Raw genomic sequence first — 14,454 nt, 5'->3', positions numbered from 1 at the left:
AGGTAATTTTAAGCAGGAGACAGCTAAAGTAAAGTCATTTTTGCTTCATAAATCGGGAGTTTACAGCCTGAATCGGATGTGTTGGCATGCATGTATTGGGGACCTTGTTATGTGGGTGGTGGGTTTGTGTGTAGGCCCAAGGAAGATCCTCAAACCACAAGATTCACTAAGGCACGAACACCCCAGCCTGCCCACAGACTCTGCGACTAGTGCTCACTAAGGCACGAACACTTAGCCCACCCACAGACTCTGCGACTAGTGCTGCCACTCCCTCTGTTCACCCAGCGCCTTCGCTGGCGCTATAAATGCCAACCAATCTGGCCTGGGTAAAATCTCTGTTCAGTAGACATCGGGGCAGTGTGGTGCACACCTAATGAGCAGTACAGTCCCACCAGCACTCTTGACTTAAATAAGTGAAGCCTTAAGCTACGAAATATAGGCCAACAAGAAAGGTACTGTGCAATTCAGGGGAACCAGAGCAGAGAAGGAAATTCAGAACTGTGCTCTCAAGTAAAGGATGATTAGCCAAACTGGATTTCAACTCAGCTGATCACTTCCAGGTCCCCTAAACCTCATTCAAAGTATCACGAGGAACACAGGGATAACAGAGGGGAGATAGTAGCACAAAAGTATTATTAAATATTGTCTCACAGGAGTAGTTTAGACTAATTCCCAGCAGTAATCACTAAAGAGGTATCTGTACAACCCATTTTTGATTTTTTGTTTCTGAACCATTTATGTACAATATTATAGTGTGTATAAAAAGTGCTTCTTTTTACAATACTAAGAACTGACTGGGCATTTCATTATTGATATTTCTTAAGCTAATTGTGTGCTGAACCTGTAACCTCAACTACCTCCCTGAGTAAGCTGTGGACAGCTGGATTCGCTATCCTTTGGTTCAAATGTTAAAAAGGTATACTTGGGGCTTAGTTAGCTTTAATAGAAGGGCTAAGCCCTAAGACCCACTGATAAATGCACTAGAGTGTGCCATTCACAGCCCGTTACCCTCTTAGTGCCCTGTGACTCTTAAGAAAGTTCCACACGTTCAACTTTCTTTTACCTTCATCTGTGAAATCTTTTATGGATCATGTTTCCTTATTTATGGCAGATTTAGAGATTGTGATGGACTAACCTGTCGGCCAACCATGACCAATGTCATGTCTACCATATTACAAGTGGTACAGAGTATAATGTACTAGAGATCACTGCTTGCTCAGCGCTGGTATCTGTGTCTTGAAAGAAACCTCTGTCGTGACTAAAATGTGTAATGGATTGCCACTGTCGGTTTTGACGGCCTTCCATCAAACCTTTACAAACATTTTGTTTTTCAAAACAAATTCCCAAAGTGGGAGTTTTTTATTGAAAACAAGAAAACGAGTGGCCCACACACCAAGGGAGTATTTTTCCCTGAGTGTGGAGGTTTACTGGTGGATGAGGGACAGAAAATAAAGGGCATCACACTGTCCACCCTAACTACGGTGGGTGGTGTAATACCTGGTGGAGCAGGTAAAGCAAAAATGTGTTTACCTTCTCTATTTGCATGACAAAATACTAATTCTAAATATTAACCTGTATTAACTGTGTGGAGTGTTACTATTGATCAATTTATGCACTTTACTAAACACAAATTACACGTGGGATTAAAATGCTAATTGCATGGCTAATAATTTTAATGACTAACTGTGGTACACATATTAACCCTACAATGTGTTGGTATAGAAAATTGCATGATTTCTGTGGCTTTTTGTAATGGTTTGTGCTCCTGGTATTGCGGAATGGTGAGTATTATCACTTTAAATGTTGCTATAAGCTAGGAAAATACTAATATATGTGGGATTAGTGTGGGTTTAAACATTCGAATCTTCATTTCCGTATATTAATTATTTTTATGTTTGTTTTGCTTAAGTTGGCATTCGGGCCTACTAGGCCGCGATATTCAAAATGGAGTTCGGAAGTGGCCACCGTCGTGTGAGCACGATGACTATTGCACAGACTTGGATGGCTCTGAAGATCTCCAGGCGACCTCCAAATCGGGCTCCATGTTCCTTGTCAAGGATAGGAACGTGGAGGATTGCCAGGACTCAGCTAGTGTGAATGACAGAAAAGACAATAGTGACCTGTATCCAGAGGTCTACATGTTGTTACTTCTGAACTTTTCGCATGAGAACTGTACAAACTAAAGGATGACATGTTCAATTCCCTGAGAACCAAGAAAACCTGGGAACCAAGTTCAATATTTCAAATTTTAAGGGTTTAGCCAATCAGGAGTCTTCTACTCCTAGAGAATGTTGCAGATTATCTTAGAATTTATTATATAAGGGAACTTTAGAAGAGGGTGGGTAGAAGTGCGTTCCGAATTTCCGTTGGTGATTGCTGGTGAGGAGAGTCGATTTGCTTGCACTATTGCCTGGTCCTTTGGATACCTTTGGGACTGTGTCGTGCCGAGCGAAATAATTTTCCCGGACTTATTTGGGTCTTAGCCTGCAATTGATTGGACGATTTCACCAGAAGGGATTTGATTTATGCAGGGCTGACAGGTTTCGGGAAAGGATCACTGGTATCAAACTTTTGGTAAATAAAATTGTTATGCAAATTTGTGCCAAAATATTCAGTGAAAACTCTGATTTGATTAAATGCTGATTATGCGAATGAAAGTGAATTAATTAGATTAACTAAACATTTATTAACAGAAAAATGAGTTTGTGATTCTTTTGTTAAGGTATTGATTAAAGGTTCCGAAGCTTTAAATGTGTTTTAGCTGGTTCTAAATCACCATCAACCAGTCCAACTAATTGCTCCATCGACCAAGTGGTGGAGTGCCTTGATGTTAAAGTTAGGATTCTATAGGTACAAATGTATATAATGTATGTAGTGTAAAGAATTTTACTCCCATAGGTAAGAAGGTACCCCCCACATGTCCAGCGCTTCTTTCTTCCTGTGTGCAGATTCGAAGTGAGACGTATGAGTGTTGGTGTCATGGGCCCCACCAATATATGCGAGAGTGAATGAGTTAGTGTGATGACGGGTCTGTGACGCAGGGAGGATATGTAAATTTGCCCTTTTCCGCTGGAGCATACCCTTCCACCGAGAACCCCTATTCTTTTGGGCTGATGGAGGAAATTCTCTGGTGATGGAGCCAACAGGGGCTCCGTAGATGAAAAGCTGACGGTCCACCTTACTCACCATGAGGCAGCCGAACAGGGTACTCTAACACATTTGTGACGAAGCACCCTGTCTGGCAAACTCTAAATCACACCCTACATCTTAAAGGATTGCAAAAGAGAATTTAGTGGATGAAATGTAAAGACTATACTATATTCAGTTGCGTTTCTGTGCACTCTCACATATCATTAAAAATCTTTGTCACTTTCGTAGATCCAAAGGGAGTAATTTCACATACATACTTTCCAGAAGGGGAGAAGGAATGGCTTTATATGAGGAAATTAAGCCAGTTGCAGGGAAAATATGTCCTGTGTCGCTGCTGGCAAAGGCTATGGAACGATATTCCCATGTTAATTTAAAGTGTCCAAAATTGATAAAATATGTATAAATGTATGCTTCACTTTTACCAAATACCTTCCAAAATTAAACATATATTTGTTAATGTGAGAGGCATCTGCTGGTCAGGATGCGGACCACAAGGCAAAATATTGCATATACGGGGGGTCATGTCCTACCAAGACATTCTTGAAAGAATTCCTAAACCCTATTAGGCAAACTATGGGGTTCCTTGTCCCTAAGGACATGGCGTTGATTATTTTCAGATTGAAACAACTCATTATGAAAGGTTTATCAAGAAATTAATGGGGCTAACAATAACTATGACCTTGGCTGATCACTTTAAGATGGAAAAGTACTACCTCACGTAATTTTCCAGAATGGACTGGAAGACTTTGGTCAGATCAGATGATGGAATATTTGCCATGCAGCTTGCAGGGAAAAGGGCACAGGGGGAACCGCTCCTAAAGTTTTTAAGAGAGGGATCACCCAAACTATCCTGCCCAAGTTCCCTATGGTCTCTACTATTGACAGAAAATTAGAATAAAAACAAACTGCAGGTTCCTTAAATGTAGAGTCACCAACTGTCCTTTAATTATCAAATATTTTCTGCTATAATGATTGATGCTATATTTCACTGGGAAGGGCGGCTTATCCTTAGGGTTGTTTTAAAACAAAATGAAATCAATTTGAAAAAGAAATGTGCTTTCATACACATTTTATTATTTTTTTGTAAATTTAACACTCTAGGATGGTTGCCCACCATCTTGGAAGGGTAAATTAAAAAAAATAATGTGGCAGCTGTATCATGACCTATGCAAAAGCACACACAAGTCCTGACACATGCTTTGAGATGCTTGTGCACCCAAGCGTCATGACGCTTAGGTGCACTTGCATCATGACACACGGCGGCCATCATGGAATGGGTTCTTTTAATAGAAAAGCCATTCCAAGAGTACTGAACATGCATGCACATGAGTCTTGACACAAACATTGGCAAAGCCAATAGCTCAGCCATTTAAAGTAGAGGCCTATGGGCTTTGCCCATACTCGTTTATTTGCCTCTTTTCCAGTGTCCCAGCTCTTGCTGTATGCTAAATATAAAGACTACTGTGACGCCTGTATTTAGTGATCAGATAAAAGACAGTAGTCAATGTTTATAAATTATTGGGGATTCCGGCGACTGTTTAGACCCCGACGGCTCCATGAATACCTCTGGGAAAGGCAAATCAACTCACTAGCAATTTTTAGTTGAAATCGGCGATGCCTGGTTCCATGTAACAAAAGCATAAAATACACATATATCAGACCTTGACTCAATTGTGTTTCACAACTTTGTGAAAAAAGTTTAACTGACCGAGAGTTAAGAAGATTTGTAATTGTCTGATTGACTTTTTGTAATTATTTTTTGGAATAAAAAATGCCTAAGGGCCCAATTTAGAGTTTGGTGGAGAGGGTACTCTGGTCCACCTGGTGACAGAGAACTCATTTTGCCAAATTGAAGGTCTGCCTCCCTCGTTAGATTTGGATGGACCTTCAGTATGTCAACAACGGAGACTACTCCATCTCTGCCGCAGACATGCACCTCCCACAGCTTTTATAGTAACCTACACTTTTCAGCACAAGACATGGCCAACCACTCGTAATGCAACACCCTCCCACAGAAAATAATGGAGGTAGGGACTTACTACAAAAGTGTAAGTTATTGCAAAAGCCTAAGGGGCTCATTTATGTGAAAGTGATGCAGTGCAACGCAGCAAGTCACCTTCCTGCGCTGCGTGAGAGGGAAAAGGCAGAAATGCACCGTATTTAAGGCAAGATTGCGCATTCCTTTACTAGGAACTGGTGCCCTTTTGGCAGCCTAGTTCCAATGCATGCTTGTGTTGCATGCAGGATTATTTTTGTGTCGGAAGGGGCATCTTCCTGCACAAAAACAATCCTGGACGTTATTTTCCTCTTTCAATGTGTGCAGCAGAATAGAGCTATTTCTCCTCGTTATGCCGTCCCTGGGAAGGCGCAAAGTTTTGTCTCATTCCCAGGTTTACCAATTCTGGTAATCTGGGAATGCGTTGAAAACTATGGGAGCTGCGTGGAAACGCCTTCCCAGCACAGAATAATGCAATACAGCGATTTGCGCTGTGTTGCGTTAGTCCAGATTTATGAAACTGCCCAGGGCCACGCAAAGTGGCTTTGGTGGCTTCATAAATCTTACATAAGATTTGCATTGCGCATGTACAGCGTTGCATGGTGCAAATGGGAAGCAACCCTTCTCATAATTGTACCCCTAAGTTACCAAAAAAAGTACAGTGAAGTTTTGTAGAACCACTGTAGTACTACAAAATGTACTACAAAGTGCATTTTTTTAATAAGGCCCGATAATTATAAAGTACAACATATCAAAGGGAAGCCTAAATGCAAGCCTTCACAGCTTCATTTGAGGTTCATAATAGAAGAGTTATATTTTTTGCTGATGACGTTTATTTTTCTTCTTTGTACGTGCCTCTATAACATAGGCGTGCAAAATACTCACCAACAAAAGATATGATTGTCATTTCCTTCATTGTCATGTGAAAACATCCAGGGTTTCAGTTTAAAATTCCCTAAAGAAGAAAGATACATATTATTACACATTTTAAACCAATCACGTGTTTTCAATTATTAAGGAAAAATAAATGTGCGTGTAAAGGAAAAAGAAACACCAGGGGGCATATGTATCAAGCGAATTTTTAGTCGCAAACGCTGCGATTCGCAAAATACAGCGTTTGCGATTAAAAATTCGCAAAACGGGATGTATTAGGCTAATTCCCAACGCAAATTTAAGGAATCGCTAATTTAGCGATTTCTTAAGTTTGCGTAAGCATTTAAGAAATCGCAAATTGCGATTTCTTAAATAAAATGTAACACTCACCAAAGGATTGCGATTAATCCTTAAGAAATCGTAAATTACCACCAACTACTAGTTGGTGTTAATTTGCGATTTCTTTTAAAAATGCACGTTTTGTAATTTTACAAAGTGCCACGTGACGCACATACATGCCCTTAGGGCATGTATGTGTGCCATATGACCACACATGCTAATTTCAGGGGTGTATCAGGGTGTCATCTTGACACCCTTGCACCTTTGAAATTATTCTCAAATTGCGATTAGCAAATTGCGATTCGCAATTTGAGAATTACTTCCCATACATTCCTATGGGTCTCCTGGCCCATAGGAATGAATGGGCAGGTATTCCTTAATTGCGATTTCGCAATTTGCTAATCGCAATTAAGGAATTTTAAGAAATCGCAAAAAGTTTGCAATTTTTTAAATACATCCCGTTTTGCAATTCTCAAATAGCGATTCCTTAAAAATCGCTATTTGAGAATCGCAAATGGTGATGTTGATACATATGCCCCCTGGAGAGCAAGACGCAGTTATTTCTGTAACAAGTATAGATAAAAATGGAAAGGAGCACAGCTGACATAATGACATTAGCATTCTGCTACACCTACTCAGCTCAGCAAATATACATGAGAATCATTTTGCAGAGCAACTTGGAGAGTTTACTAGCACCATGGATGCGTGACAGACTAAAGTTATAAGGTGCCAAACAGGTCAAGATTCAATTACCTATTATGTTTAATAAAATTGGTTTATATCATTCCTTCCTTCACAGTTGTTCACACAACAACTACACTCTTAAGTATGAAGCCTATTGGGCGGTGTTTGTGCTACTGCACAGGATTACAAAAATGTTATTAGTTTGCACGCATGATACTGGTTGGTGTGCACCTACATTGGTTTGAGGAATCACTACATTGGTTAATGCAAAGGGACACTATTGGAACACCAATAAAGTACATTGGTTTATGTATTAGATTGCATGTTACCTCTGTTATTACCCATTGTGATGTATCTCCTAGGTGCAGAGGGTGGTTATTTCATTCTCTCTGGAAGCTGTGGAGATGGACGGTCAATAAACATTGTGTTACTTCAACTACCTGCCTCGGTGTCATCACTACAAAACTGGCGACGGTTTTGACCGTTTGGCATCTCCACCCACATGTGCAGCTTGGTCATCACCAAGCGTCCATGCTGGATTCTCCTCGAAGATCTGTTTGACGCGTTGTGCTGGTTGTGAGCACATATCCATGTTTGTCGAAATGAGATCGGGCGCCCATGGCCTTTTGCGAAAAATAAATGAGTTCAGTCGGCGATCCTCACAGTCTGTGACCGGCTAACGAGGCAAAGTCAGAGGAGGGCGAATATCCTGGTGGTAAATGGCTGCATGCTGGCGGTGAGCCATTCAGTCTGTGACAGGCCATGGAGGTATGGCTCAGGTATGTTGTGTCTGTCCTGTAGCAGTGAGCGACGCAGTCTGAGGTGAGCCACGGAGGCAGAGTCTGAGGATGGCTAGCATCGTAAAGACCAGGGAGCTCTGCTCAGCTCCAGTCACGGATCTCTTACACACCCTTGTCACCCATTGCTGGAATGGTAACTAGAACGCAGACTGTCGTCTATGCTTCCGTGTCCTCCGGGTGGTGTTGTCAGTGCGTGTCAATCCGCTGGTCTCTAACGCACCCTCATCTTCCAGTGCTGAAGGGTAACTAGCATGCTGATTGTCGCCTACACTTCAGTTGAACAGGTTAAGCCTTTTAGTGGCATTTTAGTTTTTTTCTTCAATATTCTTCACTGGCATGAGTAGACTATATGGGTAAAGGTTGGAGTTGGAGTTGCTGAGCTTAAATCCATTTTCATATGTTTACAATACGTTCCAGGAGGATATCATCTGGCCACTACTTCAAGCTCTATAGCAGCCCGGACATAAAGAGATTCACATTAATAGTTTTTAGGCCACTTGAGGTATGATTTGGTATAAAGGTTATGAGGATAGGTTAGTCTTTTAAACTAATAGACAATATGCAAAATGTACAAGCACCTCCACCGTTTTTACAGCTTCCAGGAGACACACCAGTTAGGTGGAAACTATGGTATAGAGCTATACCTAAGTATTTAGGAGCAGTGGGGGGGGGGGGCAAGATTCGGTGTGGAACATCAAATGTTTATTTTAGAGCACAACCTGGGATTTGAGGGGCAGGCTGTGTTAGAACATTTACCTCCCTTAGAATTCACTGAGGGTCAGGAGGCTCTCGATGAATTTGAGGAGGAGGTAGCCATGTTGGAAAAACAGTTTGATGTGGAAAGTAGTCTGGTAGTAGATAGGCAAATGTTTTTCACCAGGGAACAAGGCGCCGATGAGACTATAGTGTCCTATGTTGCGGCACTGTATATCTTGGCGTCAGAATGTGAATTTGAGCATTTTACCACACAACTGATAAGGGACCAAATTGTTGTACGATGCAGGGACAAAAAGTACAAGAGAAACTACTCACATTGAAAAATCCATCATTACAGAAGACCATCAGTATTGTTAAGAGCATTGAACTTTCACAAAAGGTGTCAAGGAAGTTGGTAAATTTGGATAAGGCTGTAGTGGGAGCTGTTAAAGAATGCAGAGATCAGGGGGAAAAACAACCGTGTGAACAGAAGAGTAAAAAGAACACCTCAGGTAGAACGGAAAACAAATTCATGTCTCAAAAAAGTGTGGTTTTTCCTCACATTATCCCAATAGCCAATTCTGTCCAGGGAGGAATGCTACTTGTTGCAAGTGTGGCAAATGGGCATTTCACGAAGGTTTGTGTGTCCAGGGATAAAGTCACCTTAGTATACACTGATGGTGATAAGGGGGATATGTCTGCAGATGTGGTGAGCTCTATGAATGATTTCATTTTGTTTGTTAAGGATGAGTCATACAAATGTGTCGATATTGTTGTTGATGGAAAAGTTCTTCAGCTTTTTGTGGATTTTGGGGCATGTATGACCATGATCACTGAAGAGCTGTTTGAGAAAAAGTGGGTCAACAAATCTTCGGAAGCACCGGACACAAGTCCTGTATCATATGAGGGCAGGAGGATGGAACTAAAAGGTTTATTTGAAACTTGCTTAAATTTCAAGGACTGATACAATTCAGGGCAAAGTTTATGTAGCCAAAAAGGGATTCAACATTTTGGGGTGGTATCACCAGGGTCTGTTTGGAATTACTTTAAAACTAGGGACCAAAGAACAAGTGTCGTTGGTGGTGGATCGCTATCAGGACGACAGTCTGCTTGTCTGGTCCAACAAATACAAAGATGTTTTTGCACATAAATAGGGATGCATTTAAGGGTTTAACCACCTTATGAAGGTAAAAGATCAGGCGGTTCCAGTTAAACATAAGCTGTGTAACGTAACGTACAGCGTTAAGGATGACCTGTCAGAAGAGTTGAGGAAGATGTGAGTGAGAAAGTGTCCTCTTTCTGCATGGTTGCCCCCACTTTTTGCTGAATTGCTGATGTACTTTAAGCGAGTGTGCCCTGGGCTCCTGCTAATCAGGTACCCAGGGCCTATGTTCTTTCCCTAAAACTGCATGGCAGACTAGACCCAATTGGCATCTCTGGCCACAGGTCAGTTCCTGCTAAATGGTACCACAGGTACCCAGGGCACTGTGACCAGAGAAGGCCTCTAAGGGCTGCAGCACTTATAGTGCCACCCTTCGAGGTCCTGTACCACTGCACTCACACACTGCATTTGCAGGCTTCGTGTTTTGGTGCAGAACAAAGTGAAGAGTCAACATGGCACACATCTCTGTGCACCATGCCTACAACCCACTGCCTTGGCATAGGTCAGTCACCCCTCTAGCTGGGTGCACCATACCAGTGGTGAGGGTAAAGGTGCATGAGCCTTGTACCCCTACAGTGTCTAAGTCCATTCTTAGACATTGTACGAGCAGTGCTGCCATTAAGAGTATATGGTGCTGGGATTTTGTTATTACGAACTCCACAGCACCATAATGGTGACACTGAAAACTTAGAAGTTTGGTATCAACACATTAGCACATTAAACCCACACTGATGCCTGTGTGGGATGTAATGAAAATGCACACAGAGGGCATCTTGGAGATGCCCACTGAAAACTAACTTACCACTAGTGTCCAGGCTCAGTGGTTGCTTTCAGCTGCCACCACCAGACATGTTTCTGGACCCCTGGGTCGAGAGCCTGCTTCTCTCTGGGACCTGAAACAATGCACATCCTGGGAAGAGGTGCCAAGCCTCCTCCCCCAGGATGGACAGGGTTCACGAAAGGGAAGCTTCAAAGGTTTGCCGCCTTTGTGAGCTTCCCTAGGCCACTTGCTGCTTTCAGCAACTGGTCCCCACTGGTTCTGACCCCCACTTTAGGTTGGAGAACCAGTGGGAAAAACAATGAGGAAGATAGGTGTGCACACCTCTGCCAACTCCACCCCTCAGGTGGGGGAGGTGAGGTGAAATGCAACTCTCAGTCCACGCCATCTTGAAGATGGGGGGACTCAGCCAACCAGGGACCGGCACATGCCCCCCTCCCAACGGGGGGTAGCATAATAGGGGGTGTACCAACCCCAGGGAAGGGACCCATTGGTCCCTGCCTTTTACCTACCTATAACGCCCCTAAATCTAGTATTTAGGGGCACCATTGAACCTTGCTTCCTCAGACAAGAACCTGCAAGAAAAGAAGGACCAAACAGCCGTGCAGCAGCTAACAAGAGGAAGACACCCACTGACTTGGCCCCATCCCTACCGCCCGGTCTCCCCCACGAACCTGCTCTTGCGAAATCCCGGTGTGTCCTGCAGCCAGCAACCTCGAAAACCCCAGACCTGCCTGTCTTCAACTACAAAGACTTTGTCTCCCATGAACACCAGATTTGTTCACCTGCATCCTCTGGCTCTGGCCAGACACCGTGAATCCGCCCCATTCTGTATCGTCCACGGTCCGAGCTCGAGTGTGCAAACACCACAAGGAGGTTACCCTGGCAATCCTGACCCGAGATCCGGTGAACCCTGACCTGCCTCAAGCCCACAGCTGACCCCTGCAGCCAAAATCCAGAATGTAGGAAGGTAGGACCTGACTGCTTAGATACCCCTTTTCCTGCTGTTTTGCTGGTTTTTGATTAGTCTGATTGGGATCCTGCTATTCAAGACCCCAGTCTATTTGCTTTTTCCCTTAAATTGCTAAGTATGTCCTTTAGGTACACTTCAGATTAGATTCTGGGGTAGCCTTATCAGTCCCTAGTGTATGGTGCACCATGTACCCAGGGCATAGGTACCCCAGAGGCCTCCCATGAGCTGAAGCATGTATTATGCCACCCCTGAGAGGCCATTCAAATTGAAATGACCAGACTGCTACAGCAGACTGTGTAAGCTGGTGCTTGCACCACTTACTTAAGATATAGTTCACTATATCTATCTAAATCACTACACTTAAATACCTATCAGTCAACCCTATGGCAGGCCTTAACAATACTGAAGGCAGGATGCTGGGTTTTATGTGAGAGATTGCCCCTGCATGAGCAGAGCTCCTCTGCAGCCTTCAGAGACCATTCTCGGAGGTCGTCTGTGATGCAGCCAGACATATATGTTTAAGTGCATTATAACCTCGCGGTAAATGCTAACTTTAAAACAGCTGCTTAGAAACATGTCGTGTTTGGTTTCAAACACCTTGGAATCATGCCTCCACACCTGTAATTGGTGTGGGAGGTATGATTCCACCCTCCTAGAGGGACATCCATGGATCACCGGTCTACCCGGTACCAGCTTTCTCGACCTGGGCAGCACAAAATGGATGCTGTCAGCCACAGACATGATTCTGCTCTCCTGCTGCTGAGCCAAGCTTGAGCAGAGGAAGGCATGACAATAGGCATCCTGTCACAGAGAGGTGTGACCACCTCCCATACAGGGATTTGTGTATTGAGGCTGGGTGGGTGCACTGTGAGTGCCAGGAAATCTGCACTGTGGGCATATTTGGTGTCCCTGTGCATAGTCCAGCTAAAACCAGTTCTGGGAGCCATTTGCTCCTGCTCTGGTGCGAAACTGGACAAAGGCCATGGGTGTAGCCACCCCTCTGTCATTTCCCTACCCAAAGAGGGTTCACATAATCTTTCCAACCCCTTCCCATGGGTATAAAGTGGACTACCTGGCTACAGGACTTTAGATTTTACCTGGACCAGATTCTGCTAAGAAGAAACCGAGTACTTCAACTGCCTGCACGATGCTGGACGACTGAAGAATCTCCCTTGGAGAAAAAGGAGTTACTCCCCTGCAAAAGCAGGCACCTAAACGCATCTGATCGGTTTGCTACTCCCGAGTTCCTGAGGACTCTGAAGATTTCAGCAACCCAGGAAGTGGGTTCCCCAAGGTACCTGAGGTCGATCTGCCCTCTCAGCAATTCTGAGACAATTATCCATCGTGGGGACCGAGCAACCCGAACCCCTGTGCACCCCCAACATTTGCAGTTGCATATGCTTAGTGACGATTCCCAAGCTTGTGTATTGGACTCTGTGTAGTGTGTAGTCCCGACCCCGAGCAGTATTTTCACTGAAGATTCTGGCCTCCACTCCTCGAGTGTCCTGTGGGCTGGTACTTGCAAACTTGCTTGAGGTCTCCTCGTGTTCCCTGCTCTGTTGGCCTGTGGGTCCTGGCGAGGGTCACCTTGTTTGTTCTTGGGCTTTCCTGGTTGCTCTAGACATTCCCTGACTTCCCATTGCTTGGAGAGTCCCCTGGATCTTGGTGGTCCACACCGTAACGCGTGTCCTCTGACCGAGTGGGTTGCATTTGCCATGGCTTGTTGGTGCTCCAGCCGGACATCGACCCATCAGCACTCTACAACCTTCGTGGGACAGCTCACCTCTGGACTCTGGTTGTCCTCGACATCTCCAGGTCCCTGTGGCTGTAGAGTCAAGCAAACCTTCTTCACTCCTAAGGCACTTGACATCGGTGGGCATTCAACTACTGAGCCTCTGGTCACCTGAAGTGACCCAGACTCTGTACCCTCTGCTTTCAGGTTCCTCTCACCTCGAATCCAGGCTTGGATTCCACCGGACACTCTTCACCCTAATGGCAGCAGGACTTCTTTGCACTCCTCCATTGAAAACGACAAAGGTTTCCAACACCACTTTCCCCCCAATGCACCTGGCTCCTCTGGGATAGGTAAAACGGGTACCTTGGTACTCACTGGTGGGTTGGCCTTAGAACCTCCTATGTTCCAAATGGTTTGCTCGAAGTCCTCTTAGAAGTGTCCTTAACTTGTAGATTTTCAACCGCGACTTTCCCATAGAGTTGTACGGAGCATGTGTCCGTGTTTCCTCACTGCACCCGTCCTCCATGGGCTCCCTGTGTCACTCCTCTGGGTGGTTCCTTGGGGTCCCAGCGATTCTACGTGCTCTAGGCACTGTGTCTAGTAAAGTACTTGTTGTTTTACCATTTTTTTTAGTATATGGTTCGGTCTACCCCTGAAGCCCACTGTGTATTTTGCTATTTACGAATGTTCTATTGACTCAGTATTGTGTACTTTCTGCCCTAGTCTCATATAGAGACTTGCAGAGCGATTTATATTAATGGATAAATATTTTCATATAACTACTGTGTGGTTCTCCTTTCATTTAGTCATTCAGGAGGTGATATTCTGGTAAAACAAGCTGCTCTACATTCCTTCAAGATTAAGCCTGAAGGCTGCACTCCACAGCTACCACTAGGATAGCTTTCTAAAGGTTATCTTTGACCTTATACATCATAAGGGTTGTGTGGCCTGTCTCCCCCCCCCAAAAAAAAGAAAAAGCGGAGTAAAGGTAAAATCGAGGAAAGGGCAAAGCGTGGAAAACACATTCCGTTGTAACGCATGCGTGGTAAAGGCATGCGTTGCAACGGAATGCGTAGTAACGACATATATTCCCTCCAGAGGCCTCCTATCCCCCATTGGATAACATTAGGACACAGCACTCTGCACCCGGCTGCCCAAGTGCCGCTGAGGGTATAACTAGAGTGCATCCTTAATGCTGGGGGACCCCTGAGTCTACCCCCAAAACCTCAACTCCCAATACCAAATACTTACCTCAAAACCGATAACAC

The 14,454-nt window shown here is 44.1% G+C and overlaps 1 protein-coding gene across 1 annotated transcript in view; it reads right to left on the bottom strand.

Moving 5' to 3' along the window:
• Positions 1-14,454, bottom strand: part of VIT (vitrin) — a 1,751,009-nt gene that overhangs the window by 1,318,984 nt on the left and 417,571 nt on the right. The window contains exon 3 of the mRNA XM_085611942.1: positions 6,032-6,101. Coding sequence (XP_085468068.1) covers positions 6,032-6,068 — 37 coding nt within the window. The 5' untranslated portion in view covers positions 6,069-6,101. The remainder of the gene's footprint in view (positions 1-6,031; positions 6,102-14,454) is intronic.

The sequence above is a fragment of the Triturus cristatus genome, chromosome 6 (genome assembly GCF_964204655.1).
Source record: "Triturus cristatus chromosome 6, aTriCri1.1, whole genome shotgun sequence".
In the NCBI taxonomy this organism is placed as follows: Eukaryota; Metazoa; Chordata; class Amphibia; order Caudata; family Salamandridae; genus Triturus; species Triturus cristatus.
This window is presented reverse-complemented; position numbering and strand designations above follow the sequence as displayed.